The sequence below is a fragment of the Mirounga leonina genome, unplaced genomic scaffold (genome assembly GCF_011800145.1).
Source record: "Mirounga leonina isolate KUSES-001 unplaced genomic scaffold, KU_Mleo_1.0 Mir_115, whole genome shotgun sequence".
Lineage (NCBI taxonomy): Eukaryota > Metazoa > Chordata > Mammalia > Carnivora > Phocidae > Mirounga > Mirounga leonina.
In genome coordinates this window covers 6,177,298-6,193,148 of record NW_023270268.1, presented here as the reverse complement: position 1 = coordinate 6,193,148, position 15,851 = coordinate 6,177,298, and the positions used below count along the sequence as shown (strand labels likewise).

General features: G+C 47.1%; 1 protein-coding gene across 1 annotated transcript in view; it reads right to left on the bottom strand.

Annotated features, from left to right (window-relative positions):
• The window catches only part of ITGA9 (integrin subunit alpha 9), a 346,914-nt gene that overhangs the window by 147,939 nt on the left and 183,124 nt on the right, over positions 1–15,851 (bottom strand). Inside the window, exon 17 of the mRNA XM_034991993.1 lies at positions 5,801–5,877. Within this exon, the coding sequence (XP_034847884.1) occupies positions 5,801–5,877 (77 nt within the window). The remainder of the gene's footprint in view (positions 1–5,800; positions 5,878–15,851) is intronic.

The window sequence follows — 15,851 nt, the reverse complement described above, 5'->3', positions numbered from 1 at the left end:
GGAAAAAAACAGTAAGTCAAATGGCTAACAGTTTTCCAGGTTTCTGATCAGCTCCTGCCCACCTTCCTTCATAAAAAAATAACAACGATGGCAGCTTTACATTTGAGGAAACTGCTGATGTGCCAGCCACAAGCTTGAGGTCAAATCTGAGGCCCTCCATGGAGAGGAAAATCCAACCTATATGGGTTAAGAATGTGTGACTCAATGCAGAGACCACCACCGACCCAGCAGAAGAGGCAGCAAAAGTCTCCAGATGGAAAAGCTGTTGAATAGAGCTTCCCATGCCCGACAGCTCATGAGGGAGCATGAGCAGGGATGGAGGGAAGCCATCTTGACAATGGATTTTTTTAACCCATCCACCTCCTTTCTGGATGGGACTTTTCACACAGAGGAGGACTTTCTCCCCAAGGTCCCCAGCTTTGGCACTTCTGGTCCAGAGCCAGCAGAGATCAGACCCCAACAGCAAGTGAGGCTAGTGCACAGGAGAGCAAGACACAGAATTAGCCATTCCTGGCTTTAATGACTTGAGCAAGTAACCTGGCTTCCCCGAGCGTCTGTATCCTCCCCACTAAAAAGAGCGTAATAATATTTACTTCTTAGTGTCACTGAGAAGATTAAATGAAAGAATAATGCTAACTCTCATCTGCTGAGTGCCTATTATATGCCAAGCACTTTTGGAAGCACTTAAATATGTTTTAATTCATTAAATACTTGGAATAACTTAATAAGGTGTTGCTATTATTTCTCTCGTTTTATGGATGAGGAAACAGGCACAGAGAGGTTGAGCAACTTGCCCAAGGATGCACAGCTGGTAAGATACAGTGTGTCTATGTATACTGATGACTCTCTAGGGCATCCAGTGCATGGCAGGTGTTCCATAGACAGGGGTCTCTTCCCCTTTATCAAACAAGACTTTACGTCTGCCATATGCTGTGCAGTTGGTAATTCTGGTCACTTTGCCACTTTTGAGAAGAATAATTTGTTTCAGGTTCCAAATAGTTCTCTGGGTGCAGCGATCCTTGTCTCGAAGGCTGATTTTTTCATGGATGGAGCTACCTGTCTCCCAGCCAAGGATTTTGGGAAATGCACTTGACCCCACACCTCCACTGTGATAATAGCATTGTTAAGGCTACCAACAAACTGAGGGTTCTAGAGGGGAGGGGGGTGGGGGGATGGGTTAGCCCGGTGACAGGTATTAACGAGGGCACGTACTGCATGGAGCACTGGGTGTTATACAAAAACAATGAATCGTGGATCACTACGTCAAAAACTAATGATGTATTATATGGTGACTAACGTAACATAATAAAATAAAATTAAATTTTAAAAAAAGGCTACCAACATAGGACCATTATATGTGGCCACTAGATGGTTATTCTAACTTCATAAATATTTTACTGTGTCTTTTCACTTCCCTTAAGAGTTCTTTCATTATTCAAGTTGGCTAGCCAGAAGGCACTGAAATGTTCCACTGGTCTCCTACGGGAGGCATCAAAATATATATGTAAGTATTTTTAGATCAACTGCCATAGTCTACATTGCGTTTTCTTTATCTTAATCACATGTGATGTAGTCTTAGATACTGTAAGTATTCAGACAGACAAAACAAAACACAGTTGCATCATTTTACAAATGGGAGTTTTCAGTTCTGTTTAATAGAAACAGTCTAAACAGCTTCATCCCCGTTTCTGGACATTTTGGAAAAGGTGTGTCTTGGAAATAGGATCAACCCATTAAATACTGTGAACCTTTAATTAAAGAGTTGATTGTTTTAAGAGACAACAGGCCTGCCAGAATTCATGCTCTCTGGAGAAAAAATCAAAACATCCATGAGTCCCTGTCACAGATAGCATTTCCTGGCTTGATCCCCGGCCACTCTGGGGGACCCAATTACTCCCAGATGTCTTTCCCTCTGTCTTCTCCAGACAAAGACTCCTCAGTCTGGTGGGTACTTGGCTGCTTTCAGCCACAACACCTTGTCCTGCACTGTCCGCCCAGTCATTGGAGGGATCTTTCTCTGTTACCACTTGGCTTCAACTTTTTATTATAGTGGGTCACAACTAGCATGAGAGCTAGGATGTAGAGACACTATGAAAGGCAAAAGTCATGTCCAAATTGCCCCTTTGAAGTACTTTGGGAGGCACCATGGTGGAGATCCACACAACAGGTCTCATAAGTCCAACACTGCCAAGGGTGTGCTGTGCCAGGACAAAGGGACCCCACGGACCTGTGACAGGGACTAGGAAATGAGATGGATGGAGAACAGCTGACTCAAAACTCAAGCTGTTGCTGAGTGGAAGAGAGGACCAGATGACCCACACTGTGTCACTCTTTCTCAGTCTTGCCTCATCCCTCACCGTGTCCTCCTGACCCCTTCTCCTTCATTCCAGGTACCTGCAGATCTTCATGGGCATCAGTCCTCCACACCTCCATGCCTCTGCTCACATTTTCCCTCTGCCCAGAATACCTGCATCCTCCTCCTCATGCCCCTTTATTCCTCCTCTTGGAAGCTGCTCCCTGGCTCTATAATGACCCATCTACCTCTCTTCTAGCACTGACGAGGTGGTGCCACTGCCACCCAGCTGCCCTCTCCCACAAGCCGGGAGAGCAGGGCACATACACCGTTCATTTCTGCAGCCTGGTGCCCAGTGTTTCCTTGATTTGAGCAATCACAGGATGTGCATCCCACCTGGGGAAATCATGGCTCAATAGAGTTCAGTGATAAACCAAAGCAGCTTAGTTCTGGTTCCAGTAACTAAGTCTTTGCCAACCAAATTCAGACCCTGGTTTCCACCAGCAGTTTACTGACTATGCCTTCTCTCACTTTGTGTCTGGCTCTACATGAAGGTCTGGGGAAATCCAATGTACCCAAAACCACCATTTGATTTTGTATCTCTCCCCATCCAGTTACCAATTAATGTTTCTTTGATGACTCCTTTGGGGACAGCTATGGGCCCAAGATACAATGAAGGTTTAATGGGGGATCCAGACAAAAGGCTATTTTGAGAGACCGGGGAGGGGGGGCCTGCTGGGAAATAACTCATCTTAAGGAAAGGATCATAGCTTTCGTCCAAAGACACCGCTTCTGAGATTCAGAAAACCTCCTTACCCAGTCTCTAGCTCTCATGTCTGAATCAAGGATGATGGAATTACCAGAAAGGCTGAAAAAGCCCTGAAAACTATAGGTATCAGGAAAGAGAGCAGCCCCTCTTCTTCACATGGGAGAGCAGACAGACTTATAGGTCCCAATTCACCCCTCCCTGGACTTTTGCCCTCTGCTGTGTGACTTTGCATTTCCTCTCATTAAGGGGACACAGAATATTTTCCTGTCCCCTGACTTTGGGGTTGGTCATATGACTTGCTGTGACCAACAGAATAAGGCTCAAGTAAGAGTGCGCCAGGTCTGAGCTGAGACTTTAAGGGTTATTGCATGTTTCTGCTTGCTCTTTGCACTGTCGCCAAGCCATGAGAAGAATATGCCCATGCTGGCCGAGTGGTTCCAGCAGGACAATGAAAGACACATGAAGCAGAGCTAAACTGGGTCACCTGAACCTAGCTGAAACCAACCTACCCTCTGCTGAACCCCAGATGCATGGGCAAGTCAGCCAAGATCCAGCTGAACCCAGCCTGAACCAGCCAACCCTCAGTCAACCTGCAGAGCCATGAGAATAGATGACTGCTGTTTTAAGCCATTGAGTTTTGAGGTGCTTTGTTATGCAGCATTTTTCTGTGGCTATAGCTCGCTGATACATATGGAGGTCTGAGTCCCGGCCACTCAGATTATCAATTATGGGGCCCACAGAGCAGAACTGGTTCTGATCAACACTCCTGAGGGGCAGCAGAAGCAGTTTTAACCACAAGGTGCTTTACTGACCATGAGCCTTGGGTCTTACATCTTAATACATGAAAGCACAATTGAACAGAGATAAACTTGACTGTGTCCATCAATGGGCAGTAAGAACATCAGGACTTCCCTAACCTAATATTTAACCTTGGAGTGAGTGAACATTTTCCCACCACACAAAGTTTTCTGATCCAACACAAACTTCCAACGTTAACCATCTGACTCAAGACAAAACAAATCCGTGTATTTTTGTTTTATGTTACTTTGTCCCCAAGACACTTTTAGGAAGACCTATTTAAAACTAAAAGTAATGACCTGATAATTTATGAACTTTCTTTAGAACTGGTTTCTCTAATAAGCCCAGGAACTTCTTAATGTTAAAATTCCAATATCCACTTCATTTGTTTGAAGTCATCTTCTAAGCTTGGCAAAACATGTGCCACTTTAATCTACCACTTTTGTCCTAAGTCAAAGTAATGCTAATTAACATTTAAGTGGCTTGGAGGAGTATTTGTGTGTGTGTGTGTGTGGTGGGTGGGGGGGGGAGGTGGTGGTGGTACATCACCTTTTGCCCAATAAATGAAAAGAAAAAGAATCTTAGTATTACTTTCCTTTGATGAATAATAGATTATTTATCAACATAAGTAAGTGTTTTAGTGCAGTCACTGGTTCACGATGGGATATTTCTTACATCCAACCCAAACTTAACTCTCATGGTTACAAATAAGGGACATAGTATGGCATTTGGAGAATAACTATCAAAAGTGAGGACTGGGGCGCCTGGGTGGCTCAGTTGGTTAAGCAACTGCCTTCGGCTCAGGTCATGATCCTGGAGTCCCTGGATCGAGTCCCGCATCGGGCTCCCTGCTCGGCGGGGAGTCTGCTTCTCCCTCTGACCCTCCCCCCTCTCATGTGCTTGCTCTCTCTCATTCTCTCTCTCTCAAATAAATAAATAAAAAATCTTTAAAAAAAAAAAGTGAGGACTGTTTTTGAGAAATGGTAATAAACGTATGGGGAGGCTTTCTGGCCCTCAAGCTAAAACAATCTTTCAGAAGGAACTGTCTTGAAAGGAAACCGTTCTCTGAAATGTGGCCAAATGATTCAGGACCAGCACCTTCATTCTACAAGACATCTAGAATAAAAGGCTGACAGAGAGGAAACAGAAGGCCTCTGTGTGGTTTACGTTCGCCTGGGGGCCTCTTGTACTGTGGGAGGGAAGCCTGAAACAATAGAGACTGTTCCCTTGGATCAGCACCGCCTGCCCCTCTCCTGCACCCCTCCCATTGCCATAGAGCCTTCACCTGTTGTGAAAGCAGATGCCGTTGTTAAGTGTGGGGGGAAAAATTAAAAGAATCTTTATATAATAGTAAGTCGAATCATATGAACTGTCCCAGTTAAATACTGGCAATTTCTTACGGTTCAACCTAATACAATGAGTGAGTATAAAATACCCCCTCCATCACGCAAATACTCACAAGAATCAGAAATACAGGCTAAACAGTGAGATATGTGGAACTATAAATGAAATAAAAAGCAGATTATCCCCACCAGATGATAGCTGTTGTTAAAATTATTGTAGGGGTGCCTGGGTGGCTCAGTTGGTTAAGCGTCTGCCTTTGGCTCAGGTCATGATCCCAGGGTCCTGAGATCGAGCCCCACATCGGGCTCCCTGCTCGGCTCAGGGGGGAGTCTGTTTGAAGTTCTCCCTCTTGCTCTCGCACAGTGTGCATGCTTTCCCTAGCTTGATCTCCCTCAAATAAATAAAATCTTTAAAAAAATTGTATAATATACATACTTCTTTTTAAGTTATAAAATACCATTGTATACCATTGTATCCTACCAACTCTAGTTATCCTCTTTGTGGGGCAGGGGGAAACCTGCACATTCAGGCTTCAGGGCTGGGGTCACGACCAACATGCCTCCCAGAACGAGGTTGCCGAAGGAGCACTGAGTTACCTGGAGAGCAACAGCTGACCCTGGAGCTGCAGGTCAGCGGCACAGTCCTCTGAACGGCAGTTCCTTTCAAAGATGGTCTGTGGGCGAGAGACAGCAGGAAAGAGGATTTAATGGCAAAGGAGCAAATACCAGCCAACTACTTGCTTCCAAATCAGTAGGGGAACTCTTTCTGTGGAAGCTTCACGCTCCCCCTCCCACAAAGCCAGCCCCCCACCACAGTGAGGGCTCCTCCTCAGGCCTAGGGGTGAGGGGAAACCCACATCAGTGGGGGCCTGGGCTGCAGAGTGCATTCCTTATGTGGTTCATGTCTCAGTCTACTGAAGTGCTTCTTCAAGTAGGTTCCTCAAGAAGGGTACCTGACAGGTGTCCTTTCCACATTTGAGAGGATCTTTAAATGCTCTCAGATGCGCATGAATAATAATCCAGCTGTGTAAAGAATTCTTAGATTATAGTGTGGTCATTTTCTTCTGTTTGCTGTCTTGGGGAGGCAGAAAATCTCTCTTTGATATGGATTCTGCCTGAGCGATGGGATATTATAATGGTTAGTTTCAAAGAGAAAAGTCAAAGGCCATACGGCTATTAGGCTGAGGGCATCACACCAGGGCTGAGGGGACCCTTTCCCACGTCTCCGGGGTGGAGGGTGGGGGGCGGCCTCTAACCCAGATTGGACCTCAATGGCCAAAGCCCCACCCAGTGCTGGGGCCGGACGCTCAGTGTGCCAAGCCTGCCCTCTGTCCAGAGGGCTTGTGCAGTGTGCCGAGCTGGGCCTCTCTGTGGAGGTTGGCAGGGGAATGGAGAGTGGCATTTGGGGAGGAGTTACAGTTTTCCCCCTACGCTCCACAGCGGGCTGGCCAGTCCCTCCCTCATACTGGTCTGGAGCTCTCTGACGTGTCTAATCTACGGACAGCAGGCTCCCGGCGTTCGTAGACACTCCTCACTACTGTGAAGTGGCTTTGATCATTCTGGATTCTGGAGAGAAGAGCCTGTTGTCATTTTTTTAGTTGTAAGTCATTCACTATTAAACTTCTCCTCTGTCACTGCTCATGTTTGTGGGGTTTTCCCCACCACAGAACACAGCGCCAAGTGATTTGTTCCCACACATGGCACGGGGTACGTCCAGGCGGCTCCCAGAGCGCCAATGCGGACTCCAGTGAACTCGCTGGCCCATGGACAGTCTAGACCTACCAGACAGAATAATTCTGCCTGTGGAGATTCATATTTCTGCGTCACATTTCCAAAAGAATAAAGTGCCCAGCCAACATTCCCTGCCTTGATTGTGGCAGGGCAGAAACTCACAGAAGGCTTGGGCAACAAAAGGAAATTCCCATGTTCCTTTGGCTACTACTGGGGGGAAGGAGAGAGCCAGATTTCCAGGAGACTTCCATAAAAGACACTGGTGCTTTGTTTGCCGTCTTCAGCAAGGAGAGAACAGGAGGAAGTGGATGTGGACTGCACAGATATCTCAGGTGAGAGAGGCAGGCTCTCTGAGGGTAGGAATGAGGGAAAAGCACCAAAGGTGGCTTCACCTTTGAAATTGAACCTAAAGGTCCCTCCCTATCATGCCCTGACTGAGGCCTTGCACCTAACTTTGTCTTTTGTAATTTCACATTTTTCTTCAAAGGAACTTTATTCCCAAATTATATAAGCTTCAGGCCCCACAATACCCAGCCCTGCCCCTGCTGATAGGCTCCTCCTGGTGCGAGACTTTCCAGGGTCACAGGCGAGAGGGACAGTTGAGTTCCCCATCGTTGGATGTGGGGTGGGAAGCAGGTGAGAAGTGATGAAAAGGATGTGACCTAAATCATCCTGTGGCACACAATCTGACAAGACCTAATCCCTGCCCTCCTCACCTCTGTCTTCTGGCTCTCTTGTGCTGGCTACCCCAGACTAGCCTTCCATTTTCCTGCAGGAAAAGCAGGGCCTCCACCAAAGCCGGTCCCCAGTTCCTACACCTGGTTCACCCAGTGTGTGTCCTCTCATCCTTCCATGAGCAAATCAAAACCACATCTCTGAGTCCCCCATGAGCTCAGGCTTCCATTGTAAGTTCTTATAGTTCCGGGCACTTTCTCCTGCTACTGCTCATTTCGGTCATAACTAATTGAGTTTATCACTACATGTTTCCTGTTTATCTCCCCTGCTAAAATTATGCTCCATGAAGATGGGGACCGTATCGGTCCTTTTCACCTTTGTGCCTGTCTCCAGAGCCTGGCATGTTGAAGTTGCCTGGCCAACACTGGAGGACCACGTGGTGCTCTGATGGGGTGACCAGTGGAATGGGGAGCCCCATGGTGGATGCCCCAATCTGGGCCAATGCTAATACACTGCTCATCAACGCCAAAGCTGTAGCACCCATCCCTCAGCAACATGCAAGTGTAGGGCCTCCTGATGAGGAGCCTGTGGCTTTGTGAAAGCTCATTGTCCTTGGTCTGCCTTCCCCTTGTACTCTACTATTTAAACCTATCCCTGAAACCGGCTTAGGTCTTCCAGTGCTGCTAAATTTCCACCCAACAAAGGCAAGCACTGAGTCCACCATTTATGTATGTTGATGTATACACATGGATACACACACACACATATATGTATGCTCACATGTTATGTGAGTGCATACACTCACCCGCTAAAATTAAGCACGACCTATTCGAGAAGATGAAGCACCAGCTTAGAAATTAGCCCAGGACTCAATTTCCACAGTTATAAAATGAAAATAAGCCCAGGCTTCAGGCAAAGACCCTCCCAGGCTGGGAAAGCAGTTGTCTTATAGGTAAAATAGCAGGACAGAGGGAGTCGAGAGACTTGCCTCAGGCACCGGGGAGGCTGAGGTTGAAACTCAGAGTTCCCGTGCTTTGGACCTGGATTTATCTCTCTGGGCAAATACTGTTCCCTGAGGAACTGAAAAGCATCTTTCTGGGGCAGAAGGTAGGCAGACTGAGGCCTCAGAATGCCAGCTGACAACATAGAGTTTCCAGGAGCAAGTCAAGACTAGTTCTCCTTTACTAAGTACAAAGAGTACAGGTTCCCCATGAAGCCAATGGGCCAGACTCCCAATTTTCCTCTTAGGAACAACCCTGAGTGCCAACCAGGGCCTCTAAGAAATTCCTCCACCCACTTTTGCCCCCCATCTCCCTAGTGTTCTGGGCAAACGCAAGCTTGGCTGTCTGCATCGGACAAATGCCCCACCAGCTTGGAAGCGGTCTCTCCCACCTCCCTCCAGCCTCCACCTACTGGTTGGAGGTGGTTTCTTTACCCAGAAGAAGCTTTCTGGAAAATAGAAACAGATCTGAGAAGCCACCATCTTTTAATTCCTCTCTGGTTACAAGAGGTGAACCCTTTCTCTTAGGAGACAACTGTTTCCCGCCACAGGCTTTAGAGACTTGGGGACACCCAGCAGCCTCCTCAGCCTCATGGACTGCATTTCCATGTTGGCTCCTGCCTCACCCTGGTCTTCACCCAGGTTTTCATGGAGAATAGTTTTCCTTCTCCCCAAATCCTTACTCTGTTTCTTTTAGAACAGGGTTGGCAGACTATTTCTGTAAAGGGCATCTAATAAATACATTTGGCTTTAGGCCATATGGTCTCTGTTGAAACTAGTGGTGTGCAAGCAGCCATATGCAATATGTAAAGAAACATGCATGGCTGCATCTCAATAAACTTTATTTATAAGAATAAGCAGCAGACCAGATTTGGCCTGCAGGCTTTGTTTGTGGACTCCTGTTTTAGAACATTTGGCTATTGGTTTCCTCATTCTCTTCAGGCCAGGGAAAAGAAAAAAAAAAAAAAAAAAAAGAATACAATGAATCCAGCTCAAGCTACAGTTCTCTCTGAACCAGAGTACAGAGGCTGGAGCTGGCTGTGCTTTCTTCCCAGTGCTGTGGCCACCAAGGCCAAGGCAGCCTTGGGAATGTGTGGCGTGAGGCTGGCAGCTCAATGGCTGTCCTGGTCAAGACTGACTTCAGAGAGGAAGTTGTCTAGGTACTCAAGCCTTGGGGTGCCCATTTCTCCTACTCAAATTGCATTGGAAAAAATCTTCATTCTGATCTAACAGGAAGTAGGATTCTTCACCTATTCCAGCTGTCATGTTCATAGGAGGGTCAATTTCTTGGACTTGGTGATATTTGCTTTAAAAAAAAAAAATATATATATATATATATATAAAATCATTGACACAGATTAGCTACTGTTTACATGGTTGCTGTGGCAACCACATCCATGCTGAGGCCTGAGAAAATAGGACAACTGGACTGGGTGGGAATATATGTTTTTCAAATCCCACCCCAAGGGCACCAAACAAGAAGGCTATTTTTAAGCTAACATGAGCGAGGCATTTTCTGACGGGCAATGTGACTTAGCAGAGGGTCTCTGCCTGGACAACAGGAGGTACATTTCTGAACTGCTGTTCCTCCCAGTCCCATAGAAGCTCCCAGAGGCCCCGGCCACATGTAAATCATGTCTGGAACCCCGAGCACCTAGTACAGAGTCAAAAAATTGTTTGTGTAAATGCCATCACCCGAGTGCAAAAGGTTTCTCTTTCCAATTCTGTTTCAACAGGCTCTTTTTTTCAGAATCCAACACTGTCTTTAATGTGAGCTCAGGGTGGTCCCAGGATTTCTGGGTTCAGCCCTGTGCCCAAATGAAGAAAGGAAATATCTCATTGCCTGGGATTTAAAATCAGGTCATACACACAGAGTTGCTTTCTAAAAAATATCATGTCCAAAGGAATAAATGAAAGACAAATACTCAAAATTAAAGTGGAGGAATTCCTTCTATATCAGGGTCTGTACAAATTATCCTTTTAGATTTTGAAATCATGGGAAGAACAACAGGTCCGCCGATCTTCCTCTAAACCAAACACAGCACCGATTTTGCCTCATGTCTTTATGGAAAAACTGGAAGTGATAAGTTCTGTTTGGGGGTATCCTTCGGTTTACTCCATGGCCCTGCAGTTCATAGCACAGTCCCCTCTGCCTAGAGACAGCATTTCTTTCCCATGATCCAGCTCAACCCCCGTGAGAAACTGAGCAGAGAGCTGAGCTGGCCCACCTGGGACTGCACCTGGCCTCTGGGCTCACCTGGATTCCAGGACTGCTTGGGCCTGGCTGGCCTTTTACAGGCCACACTTCACGTCCCCCTACAACCTCTGCCTTTTAATATCAGCCATAAACTTGCTCCTGGAGACCTTCTGCCTCCCAGGTCCCGAAATGCTCTCCCTTGATTTTCACCCTGGAATCTTTTGTGTTCTATGCCTCATTTATTTATTTTTATTATTTTTTTTCTTTTCTTTTTTGAAAATTTATTTATTTATTTATCATATACAAAGAGTCTGTGGAACAGTACAAAGCTGAGGGGTCCGGAGGATGGAAGAAAGAGAGCATGTCACTAGTGAAAGCCAACTAGCTTCAACTACGTGTGAGGAAGACATGTAGTTCAGCCTCCTCACTGACCACAGAAGTCTGGTTATCATATATGATAATGAAAATAAACCTTCGAGCTGGCATTTTAAGGCAGCTGGGCACCTCACCTGTGAAACTATTACCTCATGTCCAGGCTGAACAAACAGTGAGTTCTCGTAGGCTTGGGCTATATTTCCACACACGCAGGCACTGAGGGGTCTGGGTGGGTGGGTGGGTGGGGGAGACAGATGGTGACGATTTCCAGCACAATGGAGGCCCAAAATGTATGGCTTCAGCATAATTCAAAATTCACATTAGAGTAAAACAGCTCACTTTTCACTTGAAACAAGACAAAGTGAGTATTCTCAACACAGGCAATGTCTTTTCTTTCACCTCCATCTTATCTTTCGAAAAGGACATTCACGCGTGCACAAACGTACTACAGTTGTTAGGTGAATCACCCTGAATCCCACACCATGCTCTCCTGCCTGGGAGGAATTCCCAGAGAGTTCATAAAGCACATTTTAAAAAATTATACAGCTTTGCTGAATCTGTCAGCAAAGAAATTCTGATATGATGTCCAACCTTTGCAGGAAGCCCTAGCCTTGTGTTCTTTCAGAAGGGCTGTCAACAGAGATAGATTTCCTGAGCCTCCACTAAGGGCTAGGCACTGTGTCAGCTTCCAGGGACCCTCAGAAAATGAGACAAAATAGATCCCTGCCTTCTTGAGCCTCCATTCAGGTGAGGGAGACAGAAAAGCAATTAGACAAAATAGTAACAAACTGTGACACATTTCATGAGGGAATCAAATAGTTAAGTCAGGGAATATAGATAGTTGGAGTACAGTTCTCTGAGGAGGTGATATGTCAACTGGAACCCGAAGAATGACGAACTGGCTGTGAGAAAGACACAGCAAGAGCTTTCTACAAGAGGTACCATCATGTGCAAAGGGCCCGAGGCAGAAGAGGGTTTGGCGAGTTTGAGGGTGGTTGGTCCACAGCGTGTAGCTAGCACTGGATGATGCTGGAGAGGCCAGGGCCCCATTGTGCAGGGTCTGTGGACCTTAACAAGAGTCTGGATGTTCTTCTAAGGGCAGAGAGAAACTGGGGGGAAGGAGGGGTGGCAGGCATTATAAAGAGAAATGACCTGGTCTGGGTGAGAAACGATGGTGACCTGGACTACAGTGGTGGCAGCAGAGATGAAGTGTAGAGGTGGGGATTCACACAGCATTCCAGCTTGTGCTGGGGGAGCCGGCTCTCAGGTTCTGGTAGTGTAGATCATCCCCATACCATCCCCTCTAGGACAGGGGCATCTCTGAGCCTGATAGGCAAGGACCAGTGCTGAAGATCACGAGAGGTGCATATGAAGAACCAGCCAGAGCCCTTAGATAGTGTCACTGCCTCCTACCCAGGGAACCTGCTCATGGACCAGCTGAGATTGGACACACCCCCAGCAGAAAGGAATCAGCTTCAGTGGAGCACTGTTTCCTCCAGCCCTGCTCAGATGCTCCCATTGTTTGCCTCATTCTTTCCTCACGATGATGCTGTGAAGCTGCCTTGTCCCCTCCACTCACTGGGGAGGAGACAGAGGCTTCCGGAGCCTAGGTGACTTGTCCTTCCCAGGAAGGGAAGAGCAGAATCTAATGCTGCCTCACCATTTCAATGCTCCTCATGTATTATTTCACAGAGTCCCACAATCACCCCCAGGTAGGCGGAGGAGATGATGGCACCCCAAGTGACAGGTGATGAGCGGGGCTCTCAGGAGCTAAGTGACTTGTCCCATGCCACTGGGTGAGTACATTCTGCCCTGGCCTGGGACCCTGATCTTACTCTGGGAGACCCTGACTATGCTCCTTCCCCAGAGAAGCCGAGGGAAGAAAGAAGCCCTGGGGTTCTCTGGGGCGTGGAGCACATTGATTTTCTACTGCCGCCGTAATGCAGGAGCACAAACTTAGCAGCTTAAAACAAGACAAATGTATCATCTCACAGCTCTCTAGGGCTTGGCTGGTTTCTCTGCTCTGGGTTTCACAAAACCAAAATCAATGTGTCAAGGGTTGGGCCCTTCTCTGGAGGCTCTGGGGGAGAATCTGCTCCTAGGCTTACTTAGATTGTTGGCAGAGTTCAGTTCCCCGTGGTTGTAGGACTGAGGTCCCGGTTTCCTTGCTGACGCTGGCTGGGAGCCTCTCTTGGCCCCTGAAGGTTCCCTATGTTCCTTGTCAAATTGCACCTCCATCATTAAAACTGGCAAAGGCCAATCAAGTCCTTCTCATGCTTCAAATCTCTGACTCCTTCTCTTTCATCTCCCTGACCTCATTCCTCTGCTTCTAGCTGGAGAAAGATTGGGCCCACCTGGATAATCCAGATGACTCCCGATATTTTAGAGCCCATGACCTCAATTACTCCTGCAAAGTCTCCTTTGCCATGTAGTTTATTGTATTCACAGGTTCCAGGAGTTAGGGGGTGGACATCTCTGGGGGGCCATCTGTCTGCACAGTGGGCGACCTGGAAGTCCAGCCCCAGTCAGGTCTTTGGGGGCCTCCTGAGAAAGCTGGAGAGCAATTAGAGCTTTCAAAACTCTATTCTGTGTAGACAGTTTGAAGACAGGGTTTCTGTCATAGCCACTGGTATGCTCCCCTAAAGGGGAAAGGTAAGGGCCCCTCAGGTGATAAATCCAATGCCAGCCTTGCTTCTTTCCCAGCACACAGGCCAAGTGGGGCCTTGCAGGATTCTTTCATTCTGTTCTATACTGTTTCAGCAGCTGAGACCACTAGGAACTAATAATGAGTCAGCTCTCTGGGTCTTCCACACTGGATGAGCAAGGCCTTCCTGGGGCCACTGTGAGAGCTCCCAAGTGCCTCTCAGGCCCAGGCAGACCAGTCTCCCTGAGGCACGTCTCTGATCTCCCCGCACGCAAAACTATGTAATGGTCTCCTGTTCCCAACAGCATCAAGTCTGGCTCCATGGCCAGTGAACAAGGGCCTTAGACCGCATGACTGCAGTCCCAGTCTTCATGGTCCCTCCCCTTTCTTTCCCTGACACTAGACATTCAGCCACACGGAAGACCATTAGTATCCATCAGTCCTTCCTCCTCTTTTAGCCTGTCAAACTCCTCCAGCCTTGAGTGTCCAAATCCTACTTCTTCCTTGGCTCCAGCCCATTTTCCCTTTCTCCACAAAACACCTTCTCCTCAGCTGGAAGTGGTCTCTGGAGTGAAACACACACACTAATCTGAATCTCACTTTCTTCTCTATACACATTATCCCTGCACTGTGAGCCCACTGACGGCAGTAATGTTTTCTCTTTTTATCAAGGTCTTACATGGAATAGACACTCAATTGACTGAACTGCTTTTGGATTTATTATATCCTTTTAAATACTCTTCTGGTTAAAGGATAAAACGAGTTGCTTTTTTGTTGTTGTTGTTGCTTGTTTTTGTATTGAATATCCCCTGAGGAGAGGTAGGTCTCTACTTCCCTTAAATTTTTTTTTAAAGATTTTATTTGTTTATGGGCGCCTGGGTGGCTCAGTTGGTTAAGCAACTGCCTTCGGCTCAGGTCATGATCCTGGAGTCCCAGGATCGAGTCCCGCTTGGCAGGGAGTCTGCTTCTCCCTCTCCCACTCCTCGTTTGTGTTCCCTCTCTCGCTGTGTCTTTCTCTGTCAAATAAATAAATAAAATCTTTAAAAAAAAAGATTTTATTTGTTTATTTGAGAGAGAGAGAGAAAGCACGAGCAGGGGCAGAGGGATAAGTAGGCTCCCCACTGAGCAGAGAGCCTGATGCGGGGCTTGATCCCGGTACACTGGGATCATGACCTGAGCTGGAGGCAGACACTTAACCGACTGAGCCACCCAGACGTCCCAATTTGCCTTAAATGTCTAAGGTGAAGTGTATCCTTATCAGGCTGAATGTCCTACAGAGGTCTGCAGAGTGCCCAGGATTCCAGGAGGTTCTCAGCACTGGTGGCCACTGCACTATTATTCACTCGCACAGGTTAGCACCTGCGTTGAGTAGGATTTGGACACAGAACACTGCTCTTTACCCAGCAGAGGGGAGCCTTGGCCTCCTGCCTGTCCACTCACGGCAGAAAGTCGCAGATCCCTTGGGAGTATGTACTGCACAGGCTCTAGTCACTGCCTCCATGGTAAACACACTGTCTGTGCAGCTATTCCGCCTGAACTCCACCATCCAGGAGGGCAGCCTGCGACTCCAAAGGATCCCCAGGAGGCAGTTCACCCTGCTGCAAAATCCCGCGTACCAACATGGGCTCGGTGCCTTTTAGTTGAAGACGCTACAGTATTTAAATCCTAATGTTATCTGGCAACATGACTTGAATTGCTCCAAAGAGGTTATTCTCTCCTAGGAAAGAGGTTAGATGCTCTTTGTGGAACTGTCATAAATACACACATGGGCTGAAATTCAGCTCTGCTTTCTGGAGTGGGCCTCGCTCTCAGAATCTTTCTCCCCCTGAAGCTGCATCAACATCTGGAAGACACATGGTGGATGATCATTAAATTAGCCACCCCCCACCACCTAATCAGGAAAAGGAGAAAAAGCCAGGATCACTCTCCCAGAATATTTCCCAGACTCCTGGAAAATCTTTCCAATCTAAGAACAATATTTTTCTTTCATTTGAATTTCAATCAAAGAATCACATGTTTAAAAAAA